General features: G+C 32.9%; 1 protein-coding gene across 4 annotated transcripts in view; it reads left to right on the forward strand.

Moving 5' to 3' along the window:
• LOC150102363 (uncharacterized) overlaps nucleotides 1-14,200 on the forward strand; it is a 445,051-nt gene that overhangs the window by 105,321 nt on the left and 325,530 nt on the right. For all 4 annotated transcript variants that reach the window (XM_090398788.1, XM_090398787.1, XM_090398791.1 and 1 more), the window contains exon 5: nucleotides 4,224-4,321. In XM_090398788.1, the coding sequence (XP_090254914.1) occupies nucleotides 4,224-4,321 (98 nt within the window). The remainder of the gene's footprint in view (nucleotides 1-4,223; nucleotides 4,322-14,200) is intronic.

Genomic DNA, 14,200 nt, shown 5'->3' on the forward strand with positions numbered 1-14,200 from the left:
AATTCCAGTCTCCAGCTGCTATGATGTAGTGGGCACCATATAAATATGGCTCCAATTACTGGAAGAATTTTTGTCTAACTCTTCCATTGGATGGAGCATAAACATTTATAAAACCTTGTTACACATCCACTCCTACTCCAGCCCTGTTAAATCTTCCAAAGCTCCAATAAGAAAGAAGTGGATATCTATCTGTTAAACTTTTTATATCTGCAAAAATATGTTTCTTGAAGAAACAGAAATCTGATATTATGGCATAGCATAAGTTTCTTTATAGTTTCTTGTTTAATTTGCCTGTGGAATCCTCGTACATTTAATGAGGCAATGCATAAAAGAGATGCTATGATTATTGACATGTCACTCTTAAGTCTTTAACTTCTAAATTTTGGATGAACCCGATGAGATCTGTGAAGGAGCAATTGTGTAACCTGCTTCTTGTAAACTGTTTTCCAGTTGCTTTCTACTTCATGCCTATCATTCTTGATTTGAAAACTGTTTATTTTCTTTTTATGTAGGTGATAACTGTACTGAGAAAACTTTGAATCAGTAGACTTTGTTATATTTTCTTTAATTGTAGCTCTTGCTCTCTCTTTATTAGCATGAGTTAGTTCTTCATAACCCATAAACTCTTCTGAGCCTGAAGAGGTTTCATTTCATGATCCGTAGTCAGTAGACTTTGTTATATTTTCTTTAATTGTAGCTCTTGCTCTCTCTTTATTAGCATGAGTTAGTTTTTCATAACCCATAAACTCTTCTGAGCCTGAAGAGGTTTCATTTCATGATCCACAGTCTTCTCCATCTTTACATTTTTTATTACTTCTTTTCTTTTAGATGTAGTTCCTTTTTTAAATTTTTTTTATTAATTCATCTTTTTTTTTTTGATGATCTTGTCTGCATATTAAGTTCTTTCAGTTGTCTTACTTCTTTTTCAGTTTCTCTTTGTAGAACGGTTGCATGTTTTTGCATTTCATTTTGTACCTGTTCAGTTGTTACATTAGGTACATTATTGGTAATTTCATCAGTATTTAACTGGGAAAGTTGCTCCTGCAGATTTTAAATGTTGGATCTAATTTCTAGCTGATTTGGTTGTCTGATTTTGCCAAGTGTAGTTTGTTTAAAAGTGCCGTCTTTACTAGACTTCAAAGTTCCAGGAACTCTTCACTATGTTCCTGATATATATATAGTGTTCTTATTGGCTCTACCGGTGCTCCCACTCTTTCTGCAAAAGTTCTAAAAGGACAGGTGTTAACGTGGTGTTCAGAACTTTCACAATTCTGACAAGGTTTGAGGCACTGATTAGTGATATGTCCGATCTCCATGCAGTTGAAACATTTAGATTTGGGGTGGTTACCACCCAAGTGATCGTATGAACCACAACACATGCATTGCCGTTGTACTCTGGGATAGTTGACCATAACTTGGGTTGTACTGATGTTGACAAAATTTAGTATAGGCATCTTCATATCCATTGTGAAAGTAACATCATCAGAAAACCAATTTGGATCTTCACTTGATAAACCCTTTAGTATATTACTAATCTTACCCCATTTCGAAAATGTCTGTATAAGAATTTCATTACTGGTCTTTATATATTCCATCGGAAATCTTTCGATTTTTACTGTTATTACCTGGCTTCCGACCATTACAGGAATAATCGTGCTGCCCTTGAAAGTAAAACCCTGTAATAGTTTGTCCCATATTTCCACATCTTTATCTATAATTAAATATTTCCCTCTGTCATAAGGGGTAAAAGAATAAATCTTGTTTGCGCCGATTATCTCTTTTAAAACCTTAGTTAACCGCTTACTTCTTCACATCTGGGAATTTCAATTCCTAGAGTTTGCACCCTTGGAGGAATTGGTACCATTATCTCAAGGGGGAAAAAGACTAATGTCTGCGTTTGAATATAAGAAAAAAAACCTTTCAGTCATAAGACTGAGAATAAAACAATCCTGTGATACAGAAATGATTCCACGCCACCATCAAATGCTTCATTTGAGCTACTATAAAATGGCGGAAATGATACCGCTAAAAGTAATTCCATAATGCAGATATTAAATGCACTACCAGCAATGTTAATATTTATTTTAATAAAGACCAGTGCTAGTAAAATAAAATCAAAGTGAAAAACAAACTAAAGAAAACCAAATTACTTATCTTGCTGAAAGCTGAAATCTCTTCAGTGGTAGCCAGACCCAGAGTTGATACCAAGATTGAAGTAATGCAAAAGTCACATTTCCATATATGAGTAGCCAAAAGGTGTCACAGCTTCTTAATAAAATGCTATGGATTAGAGATAGATATTGGAAGTTTTCCCACTTGGTTATACTATAAATTTAAGATGCCAAGAAATTATATTCTTGTTTAATCCTTTATCCAAGTGTAAGCAAACAAAGTTTGCTCCTGAAGTAACTTCAGGACAGGGTAACTCGTAATATAATTTAACATAATATAATTTCTTGGCATCTTTAATTTATAGTATAACCAAGGAAAAACATCCAACAGTATAAAATGTTGAAACCATATCTGTCAGTGAGTTCCATGTGTGTTTTAACATCCATTAGTTCTAAAAGAATTAATGGTGCAAAAGACTGTAGCATACAGTTGAAATTTTAAATACTTACTGCATTGCAAACATTTTGAATATTTTCATTTAAATCATGACACTGCTGATTCAAATTTTTCAGTTTTGAATTCTTCCTTGTCATTGTGTGAGGGTCATCATCATCTGAATTACCATGGCTATTCTCAAAGCTTTCATTTTCATTAATGGTTATCTTTTTCTAATAGAAAACATTGCAAACAGATAATTATATTGCATTATCATATTGTATTAGGCATAAATGATATAAAATTGGAAATTCAAGATCATAATTGACCATGACCACCATTACCAGTTGGTCCAACATTATGCTTCTCAAAATTGATATTGAAAGTGCCCATCAATTTTCTGAACTTCATAAATTAAGAAATTTTTCAAACTTAATATACAAATGGAACCCCACTTCTAAATAGAATTTAACATGTTTACATGCACAGCACTTAAATGCTACACTTAATTTATGCAATGTGCAGATTGGAACAGTAAACAATGTAGCCGCAAACTACCATCACATGTATGGGAAGTACAAACCTAGCTTAATTTTCTTCACGTTTGTTTCTAAATGTTAAGAAAATTAATAATTTTTTATTAACTGCATGTTAGTCCTGGGCAACAGTTTTTTAAATCATTGATCACAAATATGTTAAAATATAAAAAAGCAAAATAAGTTGATATTTTCTAAATCCAAATTTAGTATTATGCATAATATTAGAATTGTAGATATGGATAAACAGAGCATTATTAATGAAGATAAACAAGTATAAGTAGTAAAAAATCAATGAAATTCAGTTTTTTGTGATTATGAAGATATACAAAGTTTTTATGCATACTTGTCAAGTTTTAGATCAAGCATTGATTCCAAGGTAAATAATTATAAGACTTACTGAGTGTGAGTCCCTGCTACTCAGATTAAAAAAAAAAAAAAAAAAAAACTAGTCATACATTGGAAAAATATCCTGATCTATTCCAACAATATACTACTACTTTCAAACCACTGATCATATTAGGTGCTTTTGCGCCCATTCCTTGAATAAAACACATTCATGAAATTTTCTGGGATTTAGTAAAATTTAACTGCATCATTATGGTGCAATTAAAGTATGATATTGTTTGTTAGTGGACAAGAAAAAAATGCTTGCATTGAATATAATAAAGAACTTGCAACATAGTCTTTCACTAAGTCTTGTACTTGATTTTGGATCTGGCTTTCATACCATTCTGCTGTCATTGAATGTCTCTGCAAAAAAATTATTCTTATTTATGATGATTAGATATAGGTTGGTAAACTAATGATCTTACTTTAATCTGCATCCTGTCATGTGTTTTATATCTTCAGTGATAACAAATTTGATTTCAACTTCAGCAGTTTTGCACTTTTATTTCACACAGATTTCCTTCTGATGATGGTAATTGGGCATACATTAAATTTACAGTTAAAAACTGTAAACTTATGATTATGTAAAAAGTGTACTGACTAATCTATATATTTTAATCTGATTTCTTGGTGACATTGAAGAAAAGTATTTAAACTTCCTGAAAATTTAAAATTCATATAATAAAATAGTTTTTATGCAATTCAGTTTCAACTGAATGAAATTTAATTTTTATTGCTTCTTATTGTTAGCTCCAAACTAAAATAAACGAAGAACATACTTTAATAGTCCAGAGGTTGCAAGAAGAGAACAGTCAGCTGCAGCAAGCTTTATCTAGAATGGAAACAGAGTATGTATCTTCTTCTTGAAAATTGTGTGATACTTAAATATTTCTATTAAAGCTGTCAGTATATTTAGATTTTCTTTTCTTCCTCATAATTGGCAGCATTGTTTATTTCTGATAATAACAAATTAGTAACATTATCTGATGTTCTTAAAAAGTTAGAGAAGATGTTTAGAATTTACATAGCATTTATGGTGATTATTTATATCAGTATAAATTTTAGACATTTATACTGATATAGAAGTTTAATTCAGCCTTTTTCATTATCTAGAATCGATTCCCACTCTGAATAGTAGGCTTTTAAAAGCAGTATTTTCTGAAATACTCAGGCAATTCTGAAACACTTAGTCTGCACTTTTTGCAATAAAAAGTGCATGTTCAGTCTGCATAACAACTGAAACCACATTATTGTTATTGAAAGTTGGAAAGATCCAAGTTCAAATTCTGTTGCTGATGGAATCTCTATGTGTTTATTTTTTTTTTACTGCTGATGAGTTCCATAGGAGATAGCAGAATCTTCTCTCATCCTTCGGTAAGTGAGCTCCCCGACACCCACCTGTAGGTTGCAAATCAGCTCCTTGAATATACATCTAAAGACGTAATGTACCTGCCCTTTGGGAATTGAACAAAGGAATAACAAGCTAGTATATTAAATCACTGTGTCCCTAACTGGGATCAGTGATTTAATATATGAATGGGCAAGATGAACAATTTGATTACTTGCTTTCCAAGCAAATTCTGTATTCATAAAAATGAATACAAATGCTATTATTCATTCTATCATTACTGTTATTTTCTGTTGCATATCCTCAAAAGCTATATACCAAAACTAGTCTTATTAGTATTGGTATTTTTATAAGGAAATTGCAATGTAGTGTATATATTAATTAAATAATTTCATTAATACAGGTATCCCTCGATGTTACCACATGTATCAAAATCGCGTTAATCAAATCTAATAATCAATGGTAAAAATTACAATTCGTCTATGATCGATTACTGTATTAATTTGTTTTATATGGTACTCTTTATGAAAGATAAAAAATTAATGCAAAGTAAATGTTTAATAAATACTTGTACCTACATTATTTACTGCAATTTTTTTTTTTATCAAAAGAAGTTATCAAGAGTTGTTTGAACAGTTTTAATTTTTTTTCTTATTGGCATAAATTCTACGAACAAGCAAAATGACTCTCCAGACCTTGGCAAACGTGCAATAAAACATAAAGAAAAAACACTGCAAATATAATACATGATAGACAAATTAAGTGGATATTGAATCCAACATTATTTCATAGCCGAATATAGAAACTACAAGAGTTTCATGCTGAATATATATAGAAACTATAAAAGTTTCGGTGGATGCAAGCATAAGCAACCTTTCAGGATAGGGGCAACTCGTAGTAAAGGTAGAGTAAGTTCCAGATCACTTTCCTTAGTATTTTCCATAATGTAAAGCACATCTCCTAGAGGACATGGATGATAAATAAACCTTTTGGCTCTCTATTTCAGTAATACACGATAGTTTATTTATTTTCAATTACAAGCTAGAAATTATTGAACAAAGAATTAAAAAAAAAAAAATAATAAAATAACCATACTATACTGACATCGGAGATCGCGGTATCTCTCAGATGATATTTGACAGTAAATTGTCTGAGAGATACCGCGATCTCAGAGTTCCAAAACCTTTATATAACATATGTTAAACCAAACTGACAGCAAAAAACAGTGCAGAATATCACTTGTAACATATGAATGCACTCATGACCTCCAAGCTATTCACTGAACTGTGTAAGAATATTTATATTAAACATTTTGCATGTATCTGTCAGATCAGCTGCGAGCTCTGCAGAGTTAAAGGAGTGTTAATCAAAACTTGTGCCGTGTATATCAAGGGATTGTCGCAATTAATTTCAACGCATTAATCAAATCCCGTGTTAAGCAAGGGATACCTGTATTTGATATTTTGACAGTCAAATTGCCATCATCAGGGAACATTGTACAAATTTATAGGTCACCTGATTCTCAGCATCATCATTACTTTTAATGCACCTAAACCACCAACGTCTAGACGTTAAAAGTGGGATATCTTAATTGCCCAGTAAGGCTCTACGTTCCAAACCTTGTATGCTGGTGCCAGATGTAGCATTAAAAAACATGAGAACAAGGACTATAAGAGCAAGATACCAAAATGCCCTAATTTTGAGGGAGATTACCTTGTTTATTCCTGAGTATGACCAGGACTGAGCAGTATATCCCATGTCAGGAGGTGAGGAAGCAGTATATAAGAAATATAGCAACATCTAGTGGTAAACCTTCTTATGCTAAGAAAGCAGCTGTCAAAGTGTCAGTTCTGCCTTCTCATAAGTACAACTTCCATAAATAGGATGATTTACTTATTGTCTTTCTAGAGTGCATGAAAGAAAAAAAAATCAATTTGAACTGACTCCAGAGGAGATGCCAGAAATGGTTTCACTACATGAGACCCCACTCAATTAAAAAAACTAATAGAATGTATTCCAAAGATTGCTCAACATGCCTCCAGACCCTTTAATAGATGGCCCATCAGATTGCATGGATACTTCCACTTACGGTTTGTCAGTTTTTAAAAACCTTGTTGAAAAACCAGTTTTTTTGTTTTTTTTTTTGGATAAATTTATGAAATTCGAAAACCGGTTTTTAAATTTAAAAAACTGGTTTTAGATACTAGAATTAATATATAAAAATTAATTAATTGCTTAATTAAAACCATTTAACATTTTGACTTGAAACTGATGTATACGTTAGAAGTGAGAAATCGGAAGATGACTTTTTTTTTTAATTTTCGGGAGGAAATAATCGCGAGGATTTTTTTAATTTTCTTGATCTAGATAATGATTCGATTCCCTATGTTATCTAATAATTAAAACCAATCAATTTCCCAAATTAGAAAAATTTGCAAATTTTTTAGATCTCCTGTAAGAGATAACATCTTTCAGAATTATGTAAAACAAGAAAAAGGAAAGGAATTAATATTTGGCAGTCAAGTCTGATTCTTGACTGCCAAATGAGATGGAATAGTTTAGAGGCCATGACTGAAAGACTTATGACATTAAAAGAATGTGTTGTTTTAGCTTTGAATGATATTGGTGTTTCTCATAAGTGGAATGAAGCTCAATATTCTAAACTCATGGAGCTTCTTAAAGTTTTGGGACCAGTACATCTAGCAGCTGAGGCCTTAGGGAGATGCCAATTTATTAACAAGTGAAGGCATATTTGAATTTCTGTTAAATGAACTAAAAAATTTAAAGGCTGAAATTAGTTCCAAATTATTAAAAGCTTTAGAAGTACGAATTCAAGAATGAAGACAAGTTGGATTGGTAACCCTTTTGCTATATTTGCAAAATCCACAAAACATTTAAACAAAGAAATCTAGTGTATTTCCACTAGCTTTAAAACTCGATATTATTAAGTTATCTGGAAAAATATTGAATATATTCAAATTCTGGTATGGAAACAGATTCCGATGATGAATATATCGGAAACTGAGAAACTATTAATCAGGGCAGTGCTCTAAAAGAAGCCACAGAAAAATTATTTTATAGGTTTCTTGAGGAACCTGAAGAAATAAAATCCAATCCGAAGACACCGAAGGCCGAATTTTCAGTATTTGAGGCAACCAATAAAAGAACAAAGAATTTAGATTTATTATTTGACACCCTGAAAACAATAAAACCAAGTTCAGTAACCAGTGAGAGAAAGTATTTTCTATTTCAGGCAATTTTGGATCTAGAATAAGAACAAGATTAAGTAATTGTTCAGTGGACATGTTATGTTTTTTGAAATCATATTTCCTGAAGAAAAATACTAAATTAAATAAAAATTTATATTTTGTATAGATTTTAGTTATTTTAATTTTTTTTTTTTATTTGGTTTTGTATAGAGTATATTTTTGTAGTTATTTTTTTACTGTTTTAATTATTTTTATTTTTATTTTTTTGGAAATATTCAAAAAGTTTTTTTTCAAAAGTTGTTTTTTGTATAAACCCTACTTCCACTTCTCTACAAGAACATAAAACAAATATACCTAGTGCTCTGGAGGTAGATGACCAGTTTGACAGTCTTGAATATTTTTATTGATGAAGTAATGGGCACTGGCTATCAACAATTTTCTAAAAAGAAAAAATTGAAGGATAATGAAAAAAAAGCCTCACAAAATCAGAAGCCAAATGATAACACCAAAAAGAATTCCTACAATTAAATTTCAGTGGATTCTGTCAAAACATTAATGTCTTCAAGATTCTGTTGCTGTAGTATAAACCAATATGTAGGAAGCATACATGAAGCTGAGTGATGACTGCACTACAGAATGTTTCCATCATTCGTGAGGACAGAAAATGGACCTGCCCATGGGGAGGGTTTCCATCCTTAATACAACTGTAGAAGCAGTTGCTATTATACTCTATTTGGAACTCTAATAAAAGTAATTCCTTTTAATAAGGGATTTAAATGAACATAACTTTGTGGCATGGTGCCTGCCAAACAGAGGAAGAGTTGTTGAGCATATGCTTGACAACAATAATATCTGCCTCTTAAACAGGAAGTAACACCTTCCTTCATAAGCCTACCCAAACATTCATTGCCATTGTTTTAACCACCTGTTTACCCTCCTTTTTAAGTGGGAAGCTGATGACAGCCTATTTGGGAGAGCAATCACTTACCTCATGATATTCACTTTTCTGCATGGCCAGCCATGTACTCTATCACAGTGAAAAATTGAGTAAGCTGACTGTTCCATCTTTTTTTTTTTCCTCATTAGCAGAATTCATTTCTGCAATAGTCACTCCCTCTATCAGTGGTGAATGATTCATATAACAGTGTGTTTTATACAAGCTGCCACAAACTGCAATTCCTGAAACATGTATTCAGTTTCCATTTTTTTACTAAGCCATGACGGTATGACGATTGGACAGCAACCAAAGAAGCCCAGAACAAAGCTTGGTGTATTTTCCACAGATATCTCACAACAACAAACCTAATTTTTCAAATGTGCTTGAGTGTAAGCAAGACATCTGTCATGAGAGCCAAGAAGAATCATGGATTTGAATACACATCTTCCATAACAAAAGCAGCCAATGATAAAAAAAAGTCTGGGACAAAATCCAAAAAACGAAAGGCAGATATACCACCTACCAGCTCTCCATCCTAGAACATAATGAACATAAATCCATCCTAGAAAATCTTTTTATCCCCCATTAGTTCCTTGAAATATTTGAAGCAGAAAAAATATCATTCTGCTTTCTCTGAACAATACTACAGGCTGTTCATGAAATAAGAAATTGAAGCTGTTTTGCTTAAATGTTGCCCAGTTGCTGTCAGACCAGACGACATCTATTGTGAAATAGTTAAACTTCTGTCATCATCTATGGATCAATTGCTGCCTTTACAGCAGAATTTTGTGTGTGAGAATATATTTCCAGATACCTGGCAAATGGCTATTCTTAATGCCTTTTCTAAGCCAGAGATCCAAAATTATCCATAAACTATTGGCCATTTGCTTTGATCAGCTGCTTGTGCAGGATTCTGGGGGGGGGGGGTTAACTTTCATCTTTTATGGTTTCTGTAGAGAAACGACCTTTTTTCAGAACACAATCTGGTTTCCATAAATATCATTCAACAGCCAATCATCTAGTTCAGCTGGAAGGCATTCATTAAACATGCCTTCCTAAAATGCTAGCACTTACAGTAGTATCAGTTTTCTTCAATATGGTAAAAAACATACAACACTGCTTGGAGATTTGGAATACCGAAAAATCTATACATTTTGTCGAGACCTTGATAAAAAGAGGAGACCTTTCTCTTTTTATCAAGAACTTCATATTTAATCAAATCTTCCAAGTTCGAGTGGGAACTGATCTCTTTTGACTTTATAACCAAGAGAGGATTCCAGTTAAAGTGTCACACTTTTCTGCAAACGAGGTCAACTCCTTCCAGCAGTAAGTAATGTCTTATATGTGGATGACTTCATCTTCTGTCATTCATGAGGGTCATAGAAAGATGGCTGCAACAAACCATTGACCATCTCTCAAAATGGATGCTTGCAAAAAAGGTGCAGATTATCACAGCAGAAGACAGTTTGTGTGCGTTTTTGCCAGAACGTATCTTCATCCTGACCCCAGAACTTTGACTAGGGTTGTCATTAATCCCAGTTGCATTAGAAATGAAGTTCTTGGGATTCATATTTGACAGCAAATTCACATATATCAGTTAAGAGACAAGTGCCATAAAGCAATGAACATTCTATGCACTTTTTGGGGTGCTGACAGGTTCTATCTGTATCATGCATTTAAGACAATTTTATGTAACATATAGCTTCCCTCTCTATCTTATGGTTACAGATCATCACAAAAAAAATTCCTCCACCCAGCAGAGTGGCATAAATTATGGAAGTTCTGAAAACTTGATTATATTGTCTCAGGTCTATGCTTCTGCTAGAGCAGTGTTTCTCAACCTTTTTTTGATCATGCCCCACCTCAACATCTCAATGATTTTTGATGCCCCCCTCTAGCATAATAGTCAGCCAAGTTCTGAAAAAGTATAATATAAATATGTACATGTACATTTTCTAATTGCCCCCAAAATATTCAAATTGTCCCCCCCTGTGGGGGCATACGCTCTATGTTGAGAAACACTGTGCTAGACCATGTTCACCAACAAGCCATAAAAATTGCTACTGGAGCATTTCAAATTTCACCAATTCCTAGTCTGCATGTTGAGGCAAATTATTAACTGCCTTTGTTGCTTCAATGTCAATAGCTGTCTCTATAATAAATTTAGTTTAATCCTTTATCCAAGTGTAAGCAAACAAAGTTTGCACCTGAAGTATCTTCAGGACTGAGGCAACTCATGGTAAAGGTGGACTAAGCTCTCATCACTTGTCTTAGTATCTTCCATAATGCAAAGCACATCTCCTTGCAGACATACATGTATAATGCTATGCATTAAGGGAAGGGCCACTACCCAGACCGGTTTCTACCTTTATTGAGGGCTCGTCAGCGGGAGCCAGACCCAGAGGTGGTGATACTAAGGTGGAAGTAATGGAAAAGTCATATTTACCTATATGAGTTGCCAAAAGGTGTCTCACCTTATTTGTAAGCAAACAAAGTTTGCACCTGAGGTATCTTCAGGACTGAAGCAACTCACATCTCCTTGCAGACATGTATAATGCTATGCATTAAGAGAAGGGCCACTACCCAGACCGATTTTGACCTTTATTGAGGTCTGTCTGCAAGGAGATGTGCTTTGCATTATGGGAGATACTAAGACAAGCGATGAGAGCTTAGTCCACCTTTACCACGAGTTGCAATTCACTAGAGCAGTAACCATGGAAATACCTGTAAAAGAGACAGACCTGAAACAATGCATCTGTGAGATAGAGGTTTAAGTGAGACTGTGAGCAAATTGTCATCTGAGCCAAATTGCTCTCATCTGAACAGCATCAAGAATTTTTAAGCAGGTTTTAGGTGCACCATCCCAAACGTGTTTAGAATATTCTAAGGATGGGTGGATTTGTAATTTATATAAGGTTAGTAACTATTGTATGCCCACAGTTCATAGAACTCGGTTTTAGTCCTCCACGTAGAATTTAAGTGCAATACATCAGTCTTAGTCCTTTTATCCATCAGATTCCTTCTCTACATCTGCAAATGTCATGCCATTCCTCTTGCCCAACATATGCATCGACTTACTTACATTGCCAGTCCTCAGTTTATTCCTGTCATACATACACAAGATATAGTTGTAACATGCTCACTCTTTTTTACTTCCTGTAGCTCTTTTATAACCTCTCATTCCATATTTGTCATTCTTTCATTCACCCTTATTGCATTCTGACATCCTTCATCTTACCTGGAAAAAAAGATTTTGTTGTGCTCTCATCTGTTACCTCTTATTTTGAAATCACCATATAATAACCTCTCCCTTTCTTTGTCATACTTAGATTTTTCTTCGTCTCTCATTTCTCCTTTCCTTGTCTTCTCTGCTGCAGTTCTTGTATGTGTTACATATTGGCAAGCACTGCAGTCACAATCATATCATTCATGATATCTTCTTTGCTGTTACTTGTTTTGATCATTGCTACTTATACTTTCACTAATATTTTTTGTATTTTCTTATTGGGTATCTGTAATTGCTCTTCTGTTTATGACCCATACTTCTGGCACACTCAGTTTTCAAACACTCTTGCCACTCATTTTCAAGCCATTTACCCCCAGTAGTGAGTAATTTTATTTACATCTTGCAAAATCCCTTGAACTATTTAAATGAAGTCTCATTCGTTTAAATTTTCTAGGTATTTTCTTTATTCTTTATTCTAGTACTTTATTCTAGATTTACAGTGGTCATATGCTGCACTATGGGCATACAGCATATGATACTAAATATCAAAATTTAAATTAATATTGCTAGTTTCAAACAAAAAAAAATCTAGTTCACTGTAATCATGATCTTTATCATTTATTGTTCATTTATCTCCTTTATCATTTTAAAAGAAATTATCTAGATTCCTTTAGGGAGTCAAGGACATGTGGGTGGGGGATTGAGCACTTTTTTCAGGTCATTCATTGTCTAAATATTTGCATTTCTTTTAAAATATTTCAGAAAATTGTGCTTACAACATCCACTGGCAGATCATTCCTCACTCTATTCCAGGGTTTCTCAAACTTTCTCTACGACGGAACACTTCACAAATCCTGAAATGTTCACGGAACACCTTGGTTATTTTTTAATGTATTAATTAATAATTAATTGGTAATTTAGCTTATTTTATTGTTAATTAATAATTGATAATTAATTATTGATTGATAATTAATTAATAATCAATTGATAATTAATTAATAATTAATTGGTAATTAAACATCAATTAAACCATCATTAAATTAATTTGTCTGATTTTCATTGTAAAAATTTATAATATTATAAGTACTTAGGAGTGAATGCAGACTTTTTCTCTTGTGTGCTGGTTTTGTAGGTTATGTAAATATAAATAAAATAAATGAGTAAATCTAAGCGTTAAGAAAAAACAATCATTTATTGCCAAATCTTAATTAGTAAAAACAAAACACATAAAAATAGTAAAATGTATATTGCAAATTAAGTGCTTAATGACTCTGATGTTTTTGGGTCCTTTGAATTACAAATTCTTTTGATATCAGGCACAATATTAGAAAGTTGAATTCTCATATTTGGTGAAGCATCGAATCTGTTCCTGGACTTTGATTTGGTTGCAGCATAATATGAAAATCCTGCCTCACATAAATATGTTGTTGTAAAAGGAAGTAAAACAAAAATAGCTAGTTTTGACACGCTTGTCCAGAAATCATTTATTGGCAGTTCCTTGTATTTTTGTTTTAAATCAGAGTCACTAATTAAGTCAATTAGATTTTCATAGCCACTTGTGCTGAAGCCTGCTGGCTTAGCTGTCACTGTAAATGGATTCAGAACCCAGGAATTGTCCTCACTGGATTTTGGAAAATATTGCAAAAGGTTGATTGCAAGTAATGCAAGTGTTCTAAAATTACATTAGATACTAGTATTTAAATTAAGGGGATATTAAATCCCACATTGTTTTAAAACCGAATAAGAAACTCAAAGATTGGAATCAGAGAGTTTCATGCCGAATATAGTATAATAAACTATAAAAGTATCAGCGATTACTAGCGTGAGCTAATGCAAGTAGTCCTAGTATGTAGTACAAACTTGGGCAACTCGTAGCAAAGGTGGTAAAGTTCTGATCGATCTTCTTGGTATTTTCCATAATGTAAAAACACATTTCCTAGGAAATACATGCTGTTATTACATTATGGTGGGAGGTCACAATCCAGACCGGTTTCAACATTTTTTGAG

Source organism: Typopeltis vanoorti, chromosome 10 (assembly GCF_054136105.1).
Source record: "Typopeltis vanoorti isolate ZY-2024b chromosome 10, IOZ_Tvanoo_1.0, whole genome shotgun sequence".
NCBI lineage: Eukaryota > Metazoa > Arthropoda > Arachnida > Uropygi > Thelyphonidae > Typopeltis > Typopeltis vanoorti.